Source organism: Cyanistes caeruleus, chromosome 1, assembly GCF_971803275.1.
Source record: "Cyanistes caeruleus chromosome 1, bCyaCae1.hap1.1, whole genome shotgun sequence".
Taxonomy (NCBI): Eukaryota; Metazoa; Chordata; class Aves; order Passeriformes; family Paridae; genus Cyanistes; species Cyanistes caeruleus.
Genome location: NC_141701.1, coordinates 95,887,205 through 95,901,318, shown reverse-complemented (window position 1 = coordinate 95,901,318; position 14,114 = coordinate 95,887,205). Strand labels below are relative to the sequence as shown.

The following is a 14,114-nucleotide window of genomic DNA, read 5'->3' as shown; positions in this document are numbered from 1 at the left end:
AATTAATAGAATGGCTCATGTCAATAATGAAGGATGTTCTCAGAAAGCTATTCCCAGTGGTAAACTTGAGAAATGTGGTGTTTATATCAAGACCCCTGCATTCTGATAAGACCACAACACACACAACTTATAAGGTCCATCTTTACAACAATACGATAGCAGTATGCCACACAAGCCCTTCCTTTTCCTATTATCTGTAGGGAAAACAGCAACATGTTTCAAACCAACAAAGAAAACTGAGGATGGGCAACAGCTTGGCAGGTTAAAAAATATGATCCTTTTTCCCCAAGAAACAATTAAGCAAAACCTAAAAAAGCCCTAAAACCTAAAACCTTGTGTTCCCAGTACAAGGAACAGCACAAATCCAGAGCAAGGACAACAGTGATCCCACATTCGGTCGTCTTCCAGCCCAAGATGGACCACATGGTTTCCTGCATCACAGGAATCATAATGTGCGAAATGAACATTAAAGGCAGTAGCTGCAAGGTGAACATTTTTTCTCACATTGTTTTTTCCTGAGTAAGAACCGCAGCCTGTTTTCATTTCCTTCTTACTGTAGTTCATTTCAGTTTCCTAAGGGCTGATAATACATTTCTGTAACTAATTCAAATTCTTGAAAATAATGGGGGGAGAAAGCTGACCATCCTTCTTAAGTGAAGAAAAATGTAAGAAGAAACATCGCATAGAGCACAAAAGGCTGGATGAGAACAGTTTCCACATTAGCAACTCACTACTCTCCCTTCTTTTTCACAATGAATCACATACAAATGATTCTGCCTTATCATATAGCAATTCTGCTTGAACTGTTCACTATCTCGATTAAGTTAATAATGTCTCTAGTTACATTATTCTAAAGGTAATAGATTCCTTGGGGCCAGCCTCCTCCCTTTTTTTTCTGTGAGACTACCGAAGCCTTCATTTTCCATCTCTTATTTTCATATACAGTTAACCACAAAATTTGCATATCGCAGAAGGTGCCCGTGAACTTCAATTTTTTTGTTACTTTTAAAAACTTTCTGTTAGGAATAGTTTTACTTAGCACATCAGAACCAAACATAATTATTTAGTGTTCCAAATTTAGCTTATTAATTTTTTTGTGCATTTTTTTCTTAGCAATTCAGCATTTTTTCTCACTTTGTGTTAATGTCTACAAAGAAGTGCTGCTAAGACAGCAAGGGGCTTGGAGCATGTGACATACATGGAAAAGATGACAGGAATGTGTTTATCAAGACTCAGAATAAAAAAGGGAGACACAAATCTTATTCTTGTCCTCAACAGAGTGGTTATATTACAAACAGAGACAGTTCAGAAGTAAACAATAATGGGCATGATTTGAAAGATATGGAATTCCAACTAGACACATGAGAACTTTTCACCACTGTGGTTGGTGAAGCATGGAAAGAACGGGGGAGTCTCTGTCCCTGAGGATTATCAAAACTTAAAATTACTAAGTCACAGAACAATTTAGGTCGGAATAAACCTTTGAACATGAGTCTTCATGGAGCATAAAGACCTGCTCACAGCAAGGCTCAAAAAAGTTTACACAGAAACTTGTGCAGTCAAGTCCTGAACACCTCCAAATTTCCACAACCTCCATGGGCAACTTAATCCAGTGTTTGACCACACTGCAGGGAAGTAAACAAAACAAAACAATCCAACATATTGTCCAAATTTCATTTTAAAAATAGTCCAATTTCTATCTGTCTGAAGCAGCCCTCATACCAAAGACAGGAAGTGAAAGCTGTAGTCTTAAACTCTGGAAACCTTAACGAACAAAGATCAACAAATCTTCCCTAGACCTTTCTCGAGAAAGACAGCTCTGCAAACTTATGCAGATTTTACCAGCTACCAGAAGATAACTAATGAATCTAGGAGTGATTTACAGAGCAAGCAACACAATCAATTTCATTATTTTCAAGAATTGAATTACTTACAGAAATGTATTATCAGCCCTTAAGAAACTGAAATGAATTACAGTAAAAAGGAAATGAAAACACAGAAGTCAAGAACATGTAATTTTGTCTACCTTTGCACAAAAGTATCTAGCAGTTTGAAGGAAAATATATCCACTGAAAGCTCTGCAGCTACAGTGGCTTGGCAGACTCCATAAAATTGAATTTTGTGTCAAAAGGCTAGAAGCATCATATGAAGCTAGTGCCACAATCATGAAAATAAGGTAACAATGTGAGACTGGAAGATTTCCCACACTTTCAGGTCTTTTCCTTCCACAACAAAGTTGAGGCAAGGAAGAGGAAAGGCGATTCAGTGCTGCCAAGGTAGCATCCCTCATCTTCTGTCAGCACACGTCACCATCCCTTCTCCAAAGCTCATGGTTCAAAACCCAAGCAAATGCCACAAAAGATTTGCACCTGGCACACTGCAAAGGGCTCCACGAGCAGGGCACTGCAGCACCACACTCTTGCAGCTGCACAGGCCTCACTTCTGCAGCACCACAGCCCCGGAGAGCTTGCGGGAACTCTGTGCTGGGCAGCTCTGCACACAGCGTACCACCCGTCCCAAAAGGTTCTCCACAACCAGTTCCTGGGAAGGAAGAGCACCCAGAAAACCTTCTGGACTTCAGGAATATCACATGTTCAAAACAGACACCGAATGCCCTGGCTTGCACAATGAACTCCTGCCTCCACTCAAACAACTTTGCCTCAAGGTATTTTCCACCGCTTGCCATCACTGACAAAAATTCCGGTTGCGTTTTAAGCTGCTGCACAGCTTAGGCAGAAACTTAATGATGCAAAACCCTGCAGTGGGGCTTTCTGGTTGGTCTTCTTCCCTGAATTACAAATGCACAGAAAATACAGAAACAACCCCTGCCCGCCTGAGGGACTGACACTGTCTTTTCAGCAATCACTGCTGGGAATGCCTGCACTGCCAAAATCAATGGGCACAGGCAGGAGGTGAGCTGCTCTTCTTACTCCTCACCACAAGGGTACAACACCTGAACCACAGTACTCCTGCCTCCACTGCCAGCTGCAGTCAGCTTTCCTTGCTGAAACTCAGGGCTTTCCTACATTTGCTCCTTCAACCATAAAACTGCACCATCCAACAGAACATCTCCCTAGAAAAAGTTGCCATGGAGATTTCTTTAGCCAATTTAAATGTTCTGGGAGCCTGCAGAATCAGCACCAACATTCATAGGCTCAGCAAGGTTTTGAAAATTATTGATCTGCTGGTAATATCCACAACCTTTGTAAAAATGAGAAACAAAAAATGACTGTAACATGGAAAAAAAAAGTTTCAAAGGGAAAGTCTGCCCTTTTTGAGGGGGAGGATTGTATCAGAACTCCCTACCAAAATTATATTTACTTTCTTTTTAAATTCATGGGAATACATGCACATGCATTAAAACTCTGCAGAAAGTCAGACAGAGAGATCAAGCTTCAATAAAAATTTGGATTTCATTCATGTTTCTTCAGTTCAACATGTGCACAGACACACCCACATAAAAGAAAATTGTAAGCAACTCTACTTTAGTAATGCCAGAAAGTAACACCATTTTATTTAATCCTGGTGAGGACTTTCAATGGAGTGGTTCCCAGTAATGCTGCTCTGGTGATACAGCACTGCAAGTCCTAGTTTTATATACAGTACCTAAACCTTCCCACTAACTAGGAGTCCTGCAAGAGCTAGAGCCAAAGACATGAAAAAGGTGCCTTATATATGACATGACTTCCAGCAACAAACTCATATTTATCTGTCAAATCTGCCTGACCCAGGTCTAGCTCCATCAAGAGAAGACGATGTAATGTCAAGCTATAAGGGCAGATCAGGTGTTGCCCACTTGCCACCTACAAGAGCCCCCTTCCATTCCTCCTAAGATTAGCCCCTTAACTCTAGTTCACCACCATTTCAACAGTCCAAGTCACTACATGATCCAAATTCATGGGATCTAGCAGCCTGATTAATGTGACCTTTCACAAAAACATTGTGCCAACACTTCTCTGAGGAGTTTTTCATTCTTGTTGGTGGCAAAGACAAAATAGAAAGGGAAATATATTACAGAGTCTTTTTTTTAAAAAAATAAGGGTGTTGATGAATCCATCTTTGATTTAATCTTACCCCCAGTCTTTAATGAGTTTAATGAGACTTGTTCCAAAGCTAGATGCTGTCAACATATGCCTTTACATAGACTACAATAATCCCTCTTTCTCATATTTTTCATGAATTTCCTGAAGAGCCTCTATTCATCCAGTGCAGCACTCCAGTCAGAAGAGCTGTGTTAACACACCTGCACAATCCCAGTGAATCATATCTCTGCAACGAATTGCCCTGCTTTCCCCATACTATATGCTTTTGCAGGTGTTAAAGACAAACCCCATGTCCTGCTGCATTTACTGATGGGCAATAACCTCCCTTGTCAGGCTTGTCACTTAGACATATCTGCTCTGCCCCTTATGAGCTTTCATGTTCAGGTTTCATACCCAGTCTAATAGTCTCCTCAGCAGATCAATAAGCGTAGTTTGTAAAGATACTCTTGTTCCACTTTGTTAGATTAACTTCATCCCTGCTGAGTAGCCCTCATTTCTCTGGTCCTAGAAGCCAAAGCCCCATCTTCAACAGAAGTCATACAGTCCACTTCTGCCCAATCTTTCCTCCTCCTGGGACTGGCAAGACAAGATCTGAGGCTTCATACCCATCACCCTCACCCCTAGACTTCTGTAGTTCCTCTTTATATGCTCCAGGTTACCTCCAGAGCAGTACTCTGGGTACCCACAAGGAGGAGGAAGAAGAGGTCCATGTTAGGAGGCTAGAAAAATCTTGGCCGTGCATCTGCAATAATCCCATATCCTGGCACCTACCAAGCAATAAAACTCCTGAGATATCAGATGAGATCAGAAAATACATGCCTTGATCATCCACAAGAAGAATCTTCAGTGAATTTTCTGTGACTGGTACCCATTACTCCTGACTCATGGTACAGCACTGTTGCCAGATAGTGTCACCCATTACAGAACAGGGAAGTGTAACAGCACATGAGATATTTGGGATGGAAAAAACTGTGACTGTTCACTCCTTGCCAGATTTTCACTAATACACAGCTCATGCTATGGCCTGATATAACTACAAATCCATGGCCAGTTCTCATTCAACCGAGGATCCTTAAAAGAACCTGTCTGTCCCCACAGAGTGAGATAATTCTCGTCAACACTATCACCCATTTTCCCCCTTTTGTGTGAACACTAATTTCAGGCTCAGCTGTCTCTCATGGGCCTTGTTGATCCTCACCAGTGCTCAGGATACTGTATGTATTCTGAAACTAAAGAAGTGCAGGTGGAGCATATCTGTGACTTTTTGGTGCCAGAAGCCACAAGCTTTCAGTCTTTTCTATCTCAGTAGTCTTTGTCCATGTGGTTTCCAGCTGTCAATCCTTTCTCACCTTGTGTAGCTTGGGTTTTCCACAAATATCACATCAATCTCCTCTTCATCCAATCTCCTCTGACCAGCTGAAATCTCAGGACCCTGACCACAGCACAAGTCCCACAGGAGTGCCCACTGCCACCCTGATATTGAGAAGACACAGGAGCTCTCTGAAGCATGCAACGTGGATACTCTATTACGACTTCTTCCTAACAGAGCCAAGGACTCTGATGTGCTAATGGCAGTTCTGCAGACTTCTTCCACATCTAAATGGATGTCCATGTGCTGGACAGTATGTCCTGCAGCTTTTCCAGACTACCACTCTGTAGCATTCAAGCAGAGACTCATAGTCTTAAGTGGAATTCCTAGGCCTCTTTGCACTTCTGCTGCAACGACTGTTTTGTCTCGTTTACCACACTCTGTGGGCTGCGCTCTGGCTTCCTTCCTCTTGCCCTAACAGGTACATTTTGGTGAGAATATGATCTTTCCCACATCAACATCTCCCTGAACACCCATCACCCAGCTTTTAAAGTGCTGTTGCTGCTGTACTGCCCTGCCACCCATACTCCTCTCACTGTGAATCTGACTAGACTGAGCGCTGAACAACCTGATCTGGCTTTAAATTAGCCCTCTGGTGAGCAGAAGGTGTGAATGAGATCATCCCAGGTTCCTTACACTTGAAATGGCTCTGCATTTCTCTGTCAAGGACCCTGATGAATATACACTGAAGTTCAACTGGCTTTATTTTAACAGCAAACAATGACCAAAGCATGGATCTGTTCCCCAAGAGGTGTTGAAATGCATTCAGAATTATTATGGTACTCTCTTGGAACAGGGAAAGAAAGAACCTCAGTTTTGCTCTTTGTAACCTTTGTGTAGGAATGAGGACTGTTAAAAGGCCCTAGACTTCATTTACATGTCTGTTTGCAAGCTGTCCAAGTGACCTGCACTGCATGTTCTACTGACAGATCACAACCAAGCAAGCTAATAAAGCTACTGGCTTCATTAACCCTTATTCCTTTCTTCCTATAGGACAAAGTCAATCATACATGTTCTGTTCCAAGATTAGAAAGCAGCCTAAAATTCACTTGGTTTCAATATCTGGCTACTGAGCCTTCTCAACCACAAGCAGGGAGTTTTGCAATTCTGCAACACTATGAAAGAGAAGAAAAAAATAAACAGAAAAAGATAAAAAATCTTCCATCACTTCTATCACAACATGCTCTAAAATCATCATTGTCTGATGTGAAGGCAAACTTTCCAACTGTCCTGCTGAAGAAGCGCTTTTCCCCAGGCTGCCATTTACTCCAGACATACTGCCCCTGCCACCTACTTCCCAAAATACCCAGTTCAGAACACAAGAAGCTAAGATACAAAATTCCCCACAGGCTGCTGAAGTATTCTTATCTACAAGCTTCACTTAACCATGCTTTCAGCTCCTTCCCTAATATGTTTAGAGTAATGTGTCAGTAGTCACAAAGTTTTCTGTCTGAAACCAGAACTAAATCTACATGACCTATAGCAGAGTTTTACAGAGCAGGGAACACACTACATGGCATGACTGACTTACCCTAGAATTTTTAAGAAAAGCTTAATGTAGCTTTATCTAACTATTCAAAAAGCAGCACAACTTAAAATTTCCACAATATTGACTTCCCAAACTAAACAAAGAATTAAAAGTTTGTATAGAGATTTCATATCTGCACTCCTGGGTTGCAGGAGGAGAGTGGCCATATATTCATTTATTTATTTGTCTTTAATTGCCAAGTTTGTGGGTCTTTATTTTTCTCTCCAGGAAGTCTCATCCATGTCCCCCACAGAGACCATTTCCTTAGTAGCAGACACTGATAATTTCAGTGTCTGCCTGCTGAAATACCAAAAAATGGAATCAGGAGTGAGGCCTAGAAGAATGTATAAAATTCTAAATAAGAATCCCTGAACAGATGAAGAAGTTACTCAAATTTACTCAGGTAAGTGAAGAACAAAAAGGAAGGTTCAATAAATGAGAGTAGAAGAGTAATAAAATATTGCAAAAAGCTGACTTATTTTACAACTCAAAAAGATCTTTCCACTTGATATTTACACTGACCATTTGCAGAGAACCAGTTTCTGAAACAGTTATATTTTCATTCACAGGTTTACAGGCAAAATTCAGGAGAATCACAAATTTTAAGCAGATGAACTAAACCAACAGAACTATTCAAGCTGATGGTAAACACTCCAGTATCTCCTAAAATACTGGATAAAAGCTTGCCTATCCTGGACATCTAGAAGGACAACCAAGATTATGTACCTTATAATATATACATATATTATATGCTTTATAGCTTCCTTTTCACATACAAAGCTTAATACCAGTATTTTAAAATTAAAAACAAAGAACATTATAGCTCTGACAGGCTTGGAACTAACAAGAAACAAAGACTGGACCACATGATAATGATTCCCAGATTTCCAGTGTTCTGGGATTCAAATGGTGCAATTAAATGTATTTCAATATGCCTTTGCTTTTTGGTATTTCACAAGACACAACTTTTGATTGAGGCTCTAATGCAATTCTACTGATTTGATTCTATTGATTTGATTTGGATACACCACTCTTCATGAACACTTCCCTGTTGTAAGCATACACAAGAGCTCAGGATATTTCTGAGGTGCTACTAGGTGGTAGTACAATTCCTAGAAGCAGCAATGACAGTGCCACACAAGAACAGACAGCAGTGCAATACTCAGTTGTTGCATAATCCTTGCTCCCATTCTGCTTAGCAATTGCTGCCTTCGGGCTCACAGAGAAATTGGAATTGTGGCTTGCAGAGGGAAGTGGTGAACATGACACTGCAGTAGAACAAAGGACAGGTAGAAACAATCTGTCCATTAGATCAGTAACATACCGTTACTCCAGTTAAATCTGGGCCTTTTCCTTCAATTAGTTTATACATTTCTCGAAGTGCTTCCTCATCACTTTTGCCTTTAAATCGCTTCTTGGAGAGTTCTTGAAGAGCTTCCTTAAACTGCTCAAAAGTAATAGTTCTTACAGACTTTCCCCTGTTGAAACACATAGCAATTGAAAGAAATTACAAGAGAGAACAAAAAGCATTTCAAGAATAGCAGAATGGTTTCAGTTTACCACAGTGAACAACAGAAAATTGCAACAGAACAGGAAGGCCCATGCAACCCATTTATAGCATCAAATAAAAGATATCCCAGCAATACCATTTTATTTTTATATGTACATGAGTAGGATAGCACTTTATAGAATTCCCTTGACAAATGCTCAGAAATAAAGAGGAAAAAAAGGGACTGGGTCTACTGTCAAAATGCCTGAAGCTCATCAAATTAAATACAGTCTCATTTGGCTGATCACTCATAAAGCCTGCATGTACAAGACAAGAACTTAAGCATCTTAGGTGAGTATTTTTATTTAATATTTTTTATTCCTCTTTGAATAACTGGTTATCATTTTATTTATAAGTCACTATTCATGTATTCACAAATAAATTAAGTATTCTGCTATTGTGTAAAGCAAACTATTGAAAAACATTTGAAAACTTGAAATTCCTCCTCAATTGAAGACTGTCAAATTTTTAATTGACACATTTAAATTCAATACCAGTTTTCCTTCGTAGACCATCATCTTCAAAAAATATTTAGAGGTACAGAAAAAACACAATATAATAGTCTGGTAAACTCATAAACCTCCCAGAAATTTGGAATACTTTCTGTAGTTTTCACTAACAGGAAGACCATATTTTCATATTAGTAAATCACTTACTTATATTTACTTTTAATGGAGAGGATTTTGCTGTACAAGTGTGTGGTGCAAATTCTGATGAATGGGACATTCACACATTACAGACATCAGTTTACACTGTCATTCCTGCAGACCTGTTTTGGTCCATCACACCAAAGGTTGCAGTTGATAGAACTCTTACAAAGCATTTACTACAGTGATGTATTTAACCAAAAGGAGGTTAATGCATGTCTGTTTTCTAGCATTTTAAAATACTCAGTTTAGGCAGGAGATAACATTTTATAGTATGCACTGTTCCACTCAATTCTCTAGTATTAACCTAGTTTTAGTGCTCCTCATTTTAAAGTTCAGGTATGAAACAACAGCATTACTGAGTTTACTCACCATTAAACCAAAACCATCTATTTTTAGTTGATACGAATTACAGCAGACACAAACCACATCTTTTCCTGTACTAGTAAATTACAGATTCTCTGATATTTTCAATTAGAATTTACACCCCCATATTTAGCCACAGATTTTGAACTAAAATTTAACATATCAAATAGAATCATTTTCAAAAAGATGTTTTGATACTTGTGCTGATATAATCTTAAACAGTACCATCTTCAAAAGCAGATAATGTTTACAACATTACAAAAAAGTGAAAGTAAAAAAAAAAAAAGTAAAAGTCTCAAAGTTAAAGTAATATTGCCGGAAAATAATGTTGCCTAAAACATGCTACTATAGAAGTTTTGTTTGCTGCTTGAGCATTTCTTTTTATGCCAATTTAGAGAACATTTCAAGCAAATCAAGGGAAAAAAAATAACCAAGCACCAACACACAACCCAGACCAGTCCTTTCAACAGAGACAGCTGTTTATATAGGAGGAATAAACAATAGATGCTAGGATAGACAAAGTGTGCACTGGCAACAGAAATCTCGGGCTAGAAAAACAGTATATAGAAATCTAATTTTAATTCAAATGTCAAGAAGACTATTGTGAAGAGCAATTCAGCTATATGTCATGGATTTATCTTTGATCTTTTCTTGGACACCTTCAGTGGTCAAATTCCTCTCAGCTGGAGGATGCCTCCACTAATGAAAAGGGGAAGTGAGATTTCTGATTTAGCAACCAACAGTCAGAAAGTGAAACCTACTTCAATTAACTAAACAAAAATGAAATTTTATCCCAGGCTTTTAAAACAAAGAGAAATTGGTTATTCACAACAAAATTCAACACTAAGGGAACCTGTTACATAATTGCTCATTACATTCTTTATTTGCTCATAGCATTCTTTATTTTCAATGCAGTCCAACAAATGCAGCAAACATTAGCAACCCCATAAAATAAACTTTATGTGGTTTTTGACCAAACCTTGCTGTTTGCAGACTACTTGTCTGCTTTGGGTAAAGCATATGCTGGAGTATCTCACAGAATTATCTGGTAAAAGAACATCATGACAGTAGAAATAAAGAATATAATCCAGGATTTCATTAATCAGAAAGACAGGTGGAATAAATTGCAATTAACTACCTGGAATTTCTCCAGGATTCTCATTAAAAGGATTAACATCCCTCTTCTGATGAAACATGTCCAAGAACTTTTAAGTAGCTCAAGAGGTCAAAGACTTCATTTTGTTTTGCCTCTCATTTAGAAAAAGAAAGCACTGGCAATCACTGAAAGGCTTCAGCATAACAACACCCTAAGGCCCTAAATTCTCTACAGACTCAAGGCCAAGTCTAGCATGCATGCCTTGCCAAAGGCAGTTTTCTGCAGCACATAGGTTTAGCTTGGATCATCAGTCAGGATCATCACAATGGGAAAGAGAATGATCACTTTCAGCAAAACCAGCAGAAATTCATGTTGACTCATTTATTTTTCACGAAATATTCTGAGCTGGAAGGGACCCACAAGGATCATCGAGTTCAACTCTTAAATTATCAAACCCAGACTTTATCGCTATTAGCACTGTGCTCTAAATGAACTGATCTCAAGGTTTTATTAACACATGAAGAATTTTGTTAAGTTGCACTCTTATTAAATAGAAGAACATAACTTTTTTGTGTCTGAATTAAAAGGAAAAATGTATAAATATGGCTCCCAAGAGGAACAAAGAACACTTGGTCTAAGGTATAGCTAGCTCTCACATTTGGTCTTTTGTCTGTCACGTACATGGGGCAAGGAAATGAGTGGATTTTTTCCCCTTCAGATTAAGGTATAACCACAAATTGGACACATATATGACCAATGTAGTATTGCAGCTGGACCTCAAAAGAGGAACAAATGCACACTGTAGCTGATATTCTTTATCAGCAAACAACATTAATTGGAATTATGTTAAAAATAGGATTGGAAGTGAAGGAATTTTTGCAACTATACCCCAAGTTTCCTAAATGAACCAGCTTTAATTTTGAAGTTTGTTATCTTTTTCTACACTCCAAAAATATCCTCTCTCGCTTCCCCATCTATTACAATATTATCAAATTCACTTGTAAAGCATCCTAATTAAGTCCAAAACTCTACAGCTGCAAAATATGTCAAGTCTTGTGGAAAATCCTAGGAACACGACATGTTCTTGCACTTTTGGTATGTAAGGTATGGTACATGTATGCCATGTACCAGCATCTACATTACCAAGCAGCAATCCTACACCTTTCCTGTCTCCAGAGACAGGTCTCAAAGAGCTCTGAGCAGTTTCTGTCATCATGATTACGAACTAGAACAGCATACTCCCCCTCCTCTGTCTGTACAGTCATGGGTTGAATGTATAGGAGACCACTGACTGAGTAGGTAGAAATGACAGAAGAAAAGTCTTTCAACAAACCCTGATTTATACTCTCTCCAACCCAGGTCCACAAAAAAACCCTAAGGATAACGACTTGCTAGTACTATTAGATGGAAAATTGGACATAAGCCAGCAACATGCACTCCCAGCCCAGAAAGATACAACCGTATCCTGGGCTGCAGCAAAAGCAGTGTGGGAGCTGGGTGAGGGAGGGGATTCTGCCCCTCTACAATGCTCTGGAGGGAGCCCACGTGGAGCACTGCATCCAGCTCTGGGGTCCCCAGCACAGGAAAAGACATCGACCTGTTGGAGTGAATCCAGAGGAGGGCCACAGAGTTGATCAGAGAGAAGGAACACCTCTGCCATGAAGAAAAGTTGGGAAAGTTAGGGTTGTTCAGTCTGGTGGAGACATGGCTCTAGGAGACCTTACTGCAGCTTTTAGAGGGCTTACAAGGAAGGATGGGGGCAAGCTTTTAGCACAGCTGTTGTGATAGGACAAGGTAACAGTTGAAAACTACAATAGGGCAGATTCAGACTAGGTATAAGGAAGACATTTTTAGGAGGGTGTTGAAACACTGCAAGAGGTTGTCCAGAGAAATGGTAGATGGTCCATCCCTGGTCAGGTTGGATGGGGCTATGAGCAACCTCATCTCATGCAAAGTGTCCCTGCTCACTGAGGGAAGGGTGAGGTGGTGGTGTTTACCTAGATGACATGTAAAAAGCTTCCTCCAACTCAAACTGTATTAAAAATTATAATACTCTGAACACAACATAACAAACAAGGCTGTTATACCCCCAGTTTATTTTCACCATTTTTAATGCACTGTTCACATTCAGGAAATCCCTTGCTTGTACTAGCTCTTCAGACCTCATGAACTTAAGAAAGAAACCCCAACCCATAACCCCCCCAAATAAACTAATTCCTTTCTATTAAGCAACTGCTACAAAGAATCAGGTTCTTTGTGTATATTTGTAACTTGTTTTTAGAAGCTCATTATAAATATCTCGTTTCCATGGGAATAGCAAAACAAATATATTCACTTCCATTCTCCAAGTGTTACAAGTTCAAACAACTTGTCTGCAATTAAGTATGCCAAGGGTGATCACTCAGTTCTTAACACTCATCTCTTAGGCTTAGTATTCCAGAGAGTTAGTATAGAAAGAAGATAAAAACTGTATGTTAAAAAAAAATTAAAAATTAAGGCATCAGAATGAAAATTATAACTGACCAGAAAATGAGACAAAATGGAAAACAGCAGCAAACAAGGAAAAGTAGGAGAGAAAAAAGGTTTTTACAAAACAAGTGCCATAAGGTTGGCCATTTTAATAAAAAGAACTAAATATATGAGAGACATTAATAATAAAAATTTTTAAAGCCCTATATTTCATTATGACACAAAGAAACTTTTATGTTTAGAAAGGATACATTCTTACATACCATTCTATTTTAAGCTCTGCTTCTTACAATAAACAGAATTACTCTAATGCATCATCCTTCAGTGGCAGAAACCACGTACATGGTACAATAATGACAGCCTCCTGTATCTATGCCTACATTTGGGAACAGAATGAATATAGTCAGAAGAATTTTAGGAAGCTTCCCATCACTTCCCCTTCCTTGATAAGTTTGAAATTCTCAGTTTGCTCCTGGGAGCCCAAGTTCACCTATATAAAAGCATCCGTTCTGTGTCTGTACATTGGCACAGTAAACAAAGTGCAAAGTATCAAACATTAGCCCAAAGTAGATTGGAACAGCAAATGATGCAGATTTTATTTGCAAATATTACTACTAACAGTGCACTGAGTTCTTAAACGTGAAAGTGTACTGCTGCAAATGGATACTGTGAACTTGAGTACTATTTGGATTAAAAGTTGTCCACCATTTCAGTTGAAAAGCTACACAACTACACTCCATATACCCAGTACACAAAATCCTTGACTGGTATTAGAGATTTTTATCTCCACAGCACTAAAACAGTTCACTGTTAATACAACAAAGTCTACAACTTAATAGGTCCTGCTGTAATCTCCAAGCTACCAAAAGTCATCCCGAATTCCCGTGACAATAGGACATTTTTCTATTTTCTTACATTGAAGATCGGAAAGATGTGGAACTACTGAGAGAAGCTTCTATTTTTGTTAGCATGTCAGAGAAGATTATGGCAGGATACAATAATCAGGACTGTTCTGCTGTGGAAATTGTCACATACTCACAAAGGTCT

The 14,114-nt window shown here is 39.0% G+C and overlaps 1 protein-coding gene across 3 annotated transcripts in view; it reads right to left on the bottom strand.

Annotated features, from left to right (window-relative positions):
- TPPP (tubulin polymerization promoting protein) overlaps positions 1–14,114 on the bottom strand; it is a 70,482-nt gene that overhangs the window by 19,616 nt on the left and 36,752 nt on the right. For 2 of the 3 annotated variants that reach the window (XM_086843513.1, XM_086843529.1), the window contains exon 3: positions 8,265–8,418. The exons of the other annotated variant lie outside the window; for it this stretch is intronic. In XM_086843513.1, the coding sequence (XP_086699639.1) occupies positions 8,265–8,418 (154 nt within the window). The remainder of the gene's footprint in view (positions 1–8,264; positions 8,419–14,114) is intronic. 3 annotated transcript variants of the gene reach the window in all.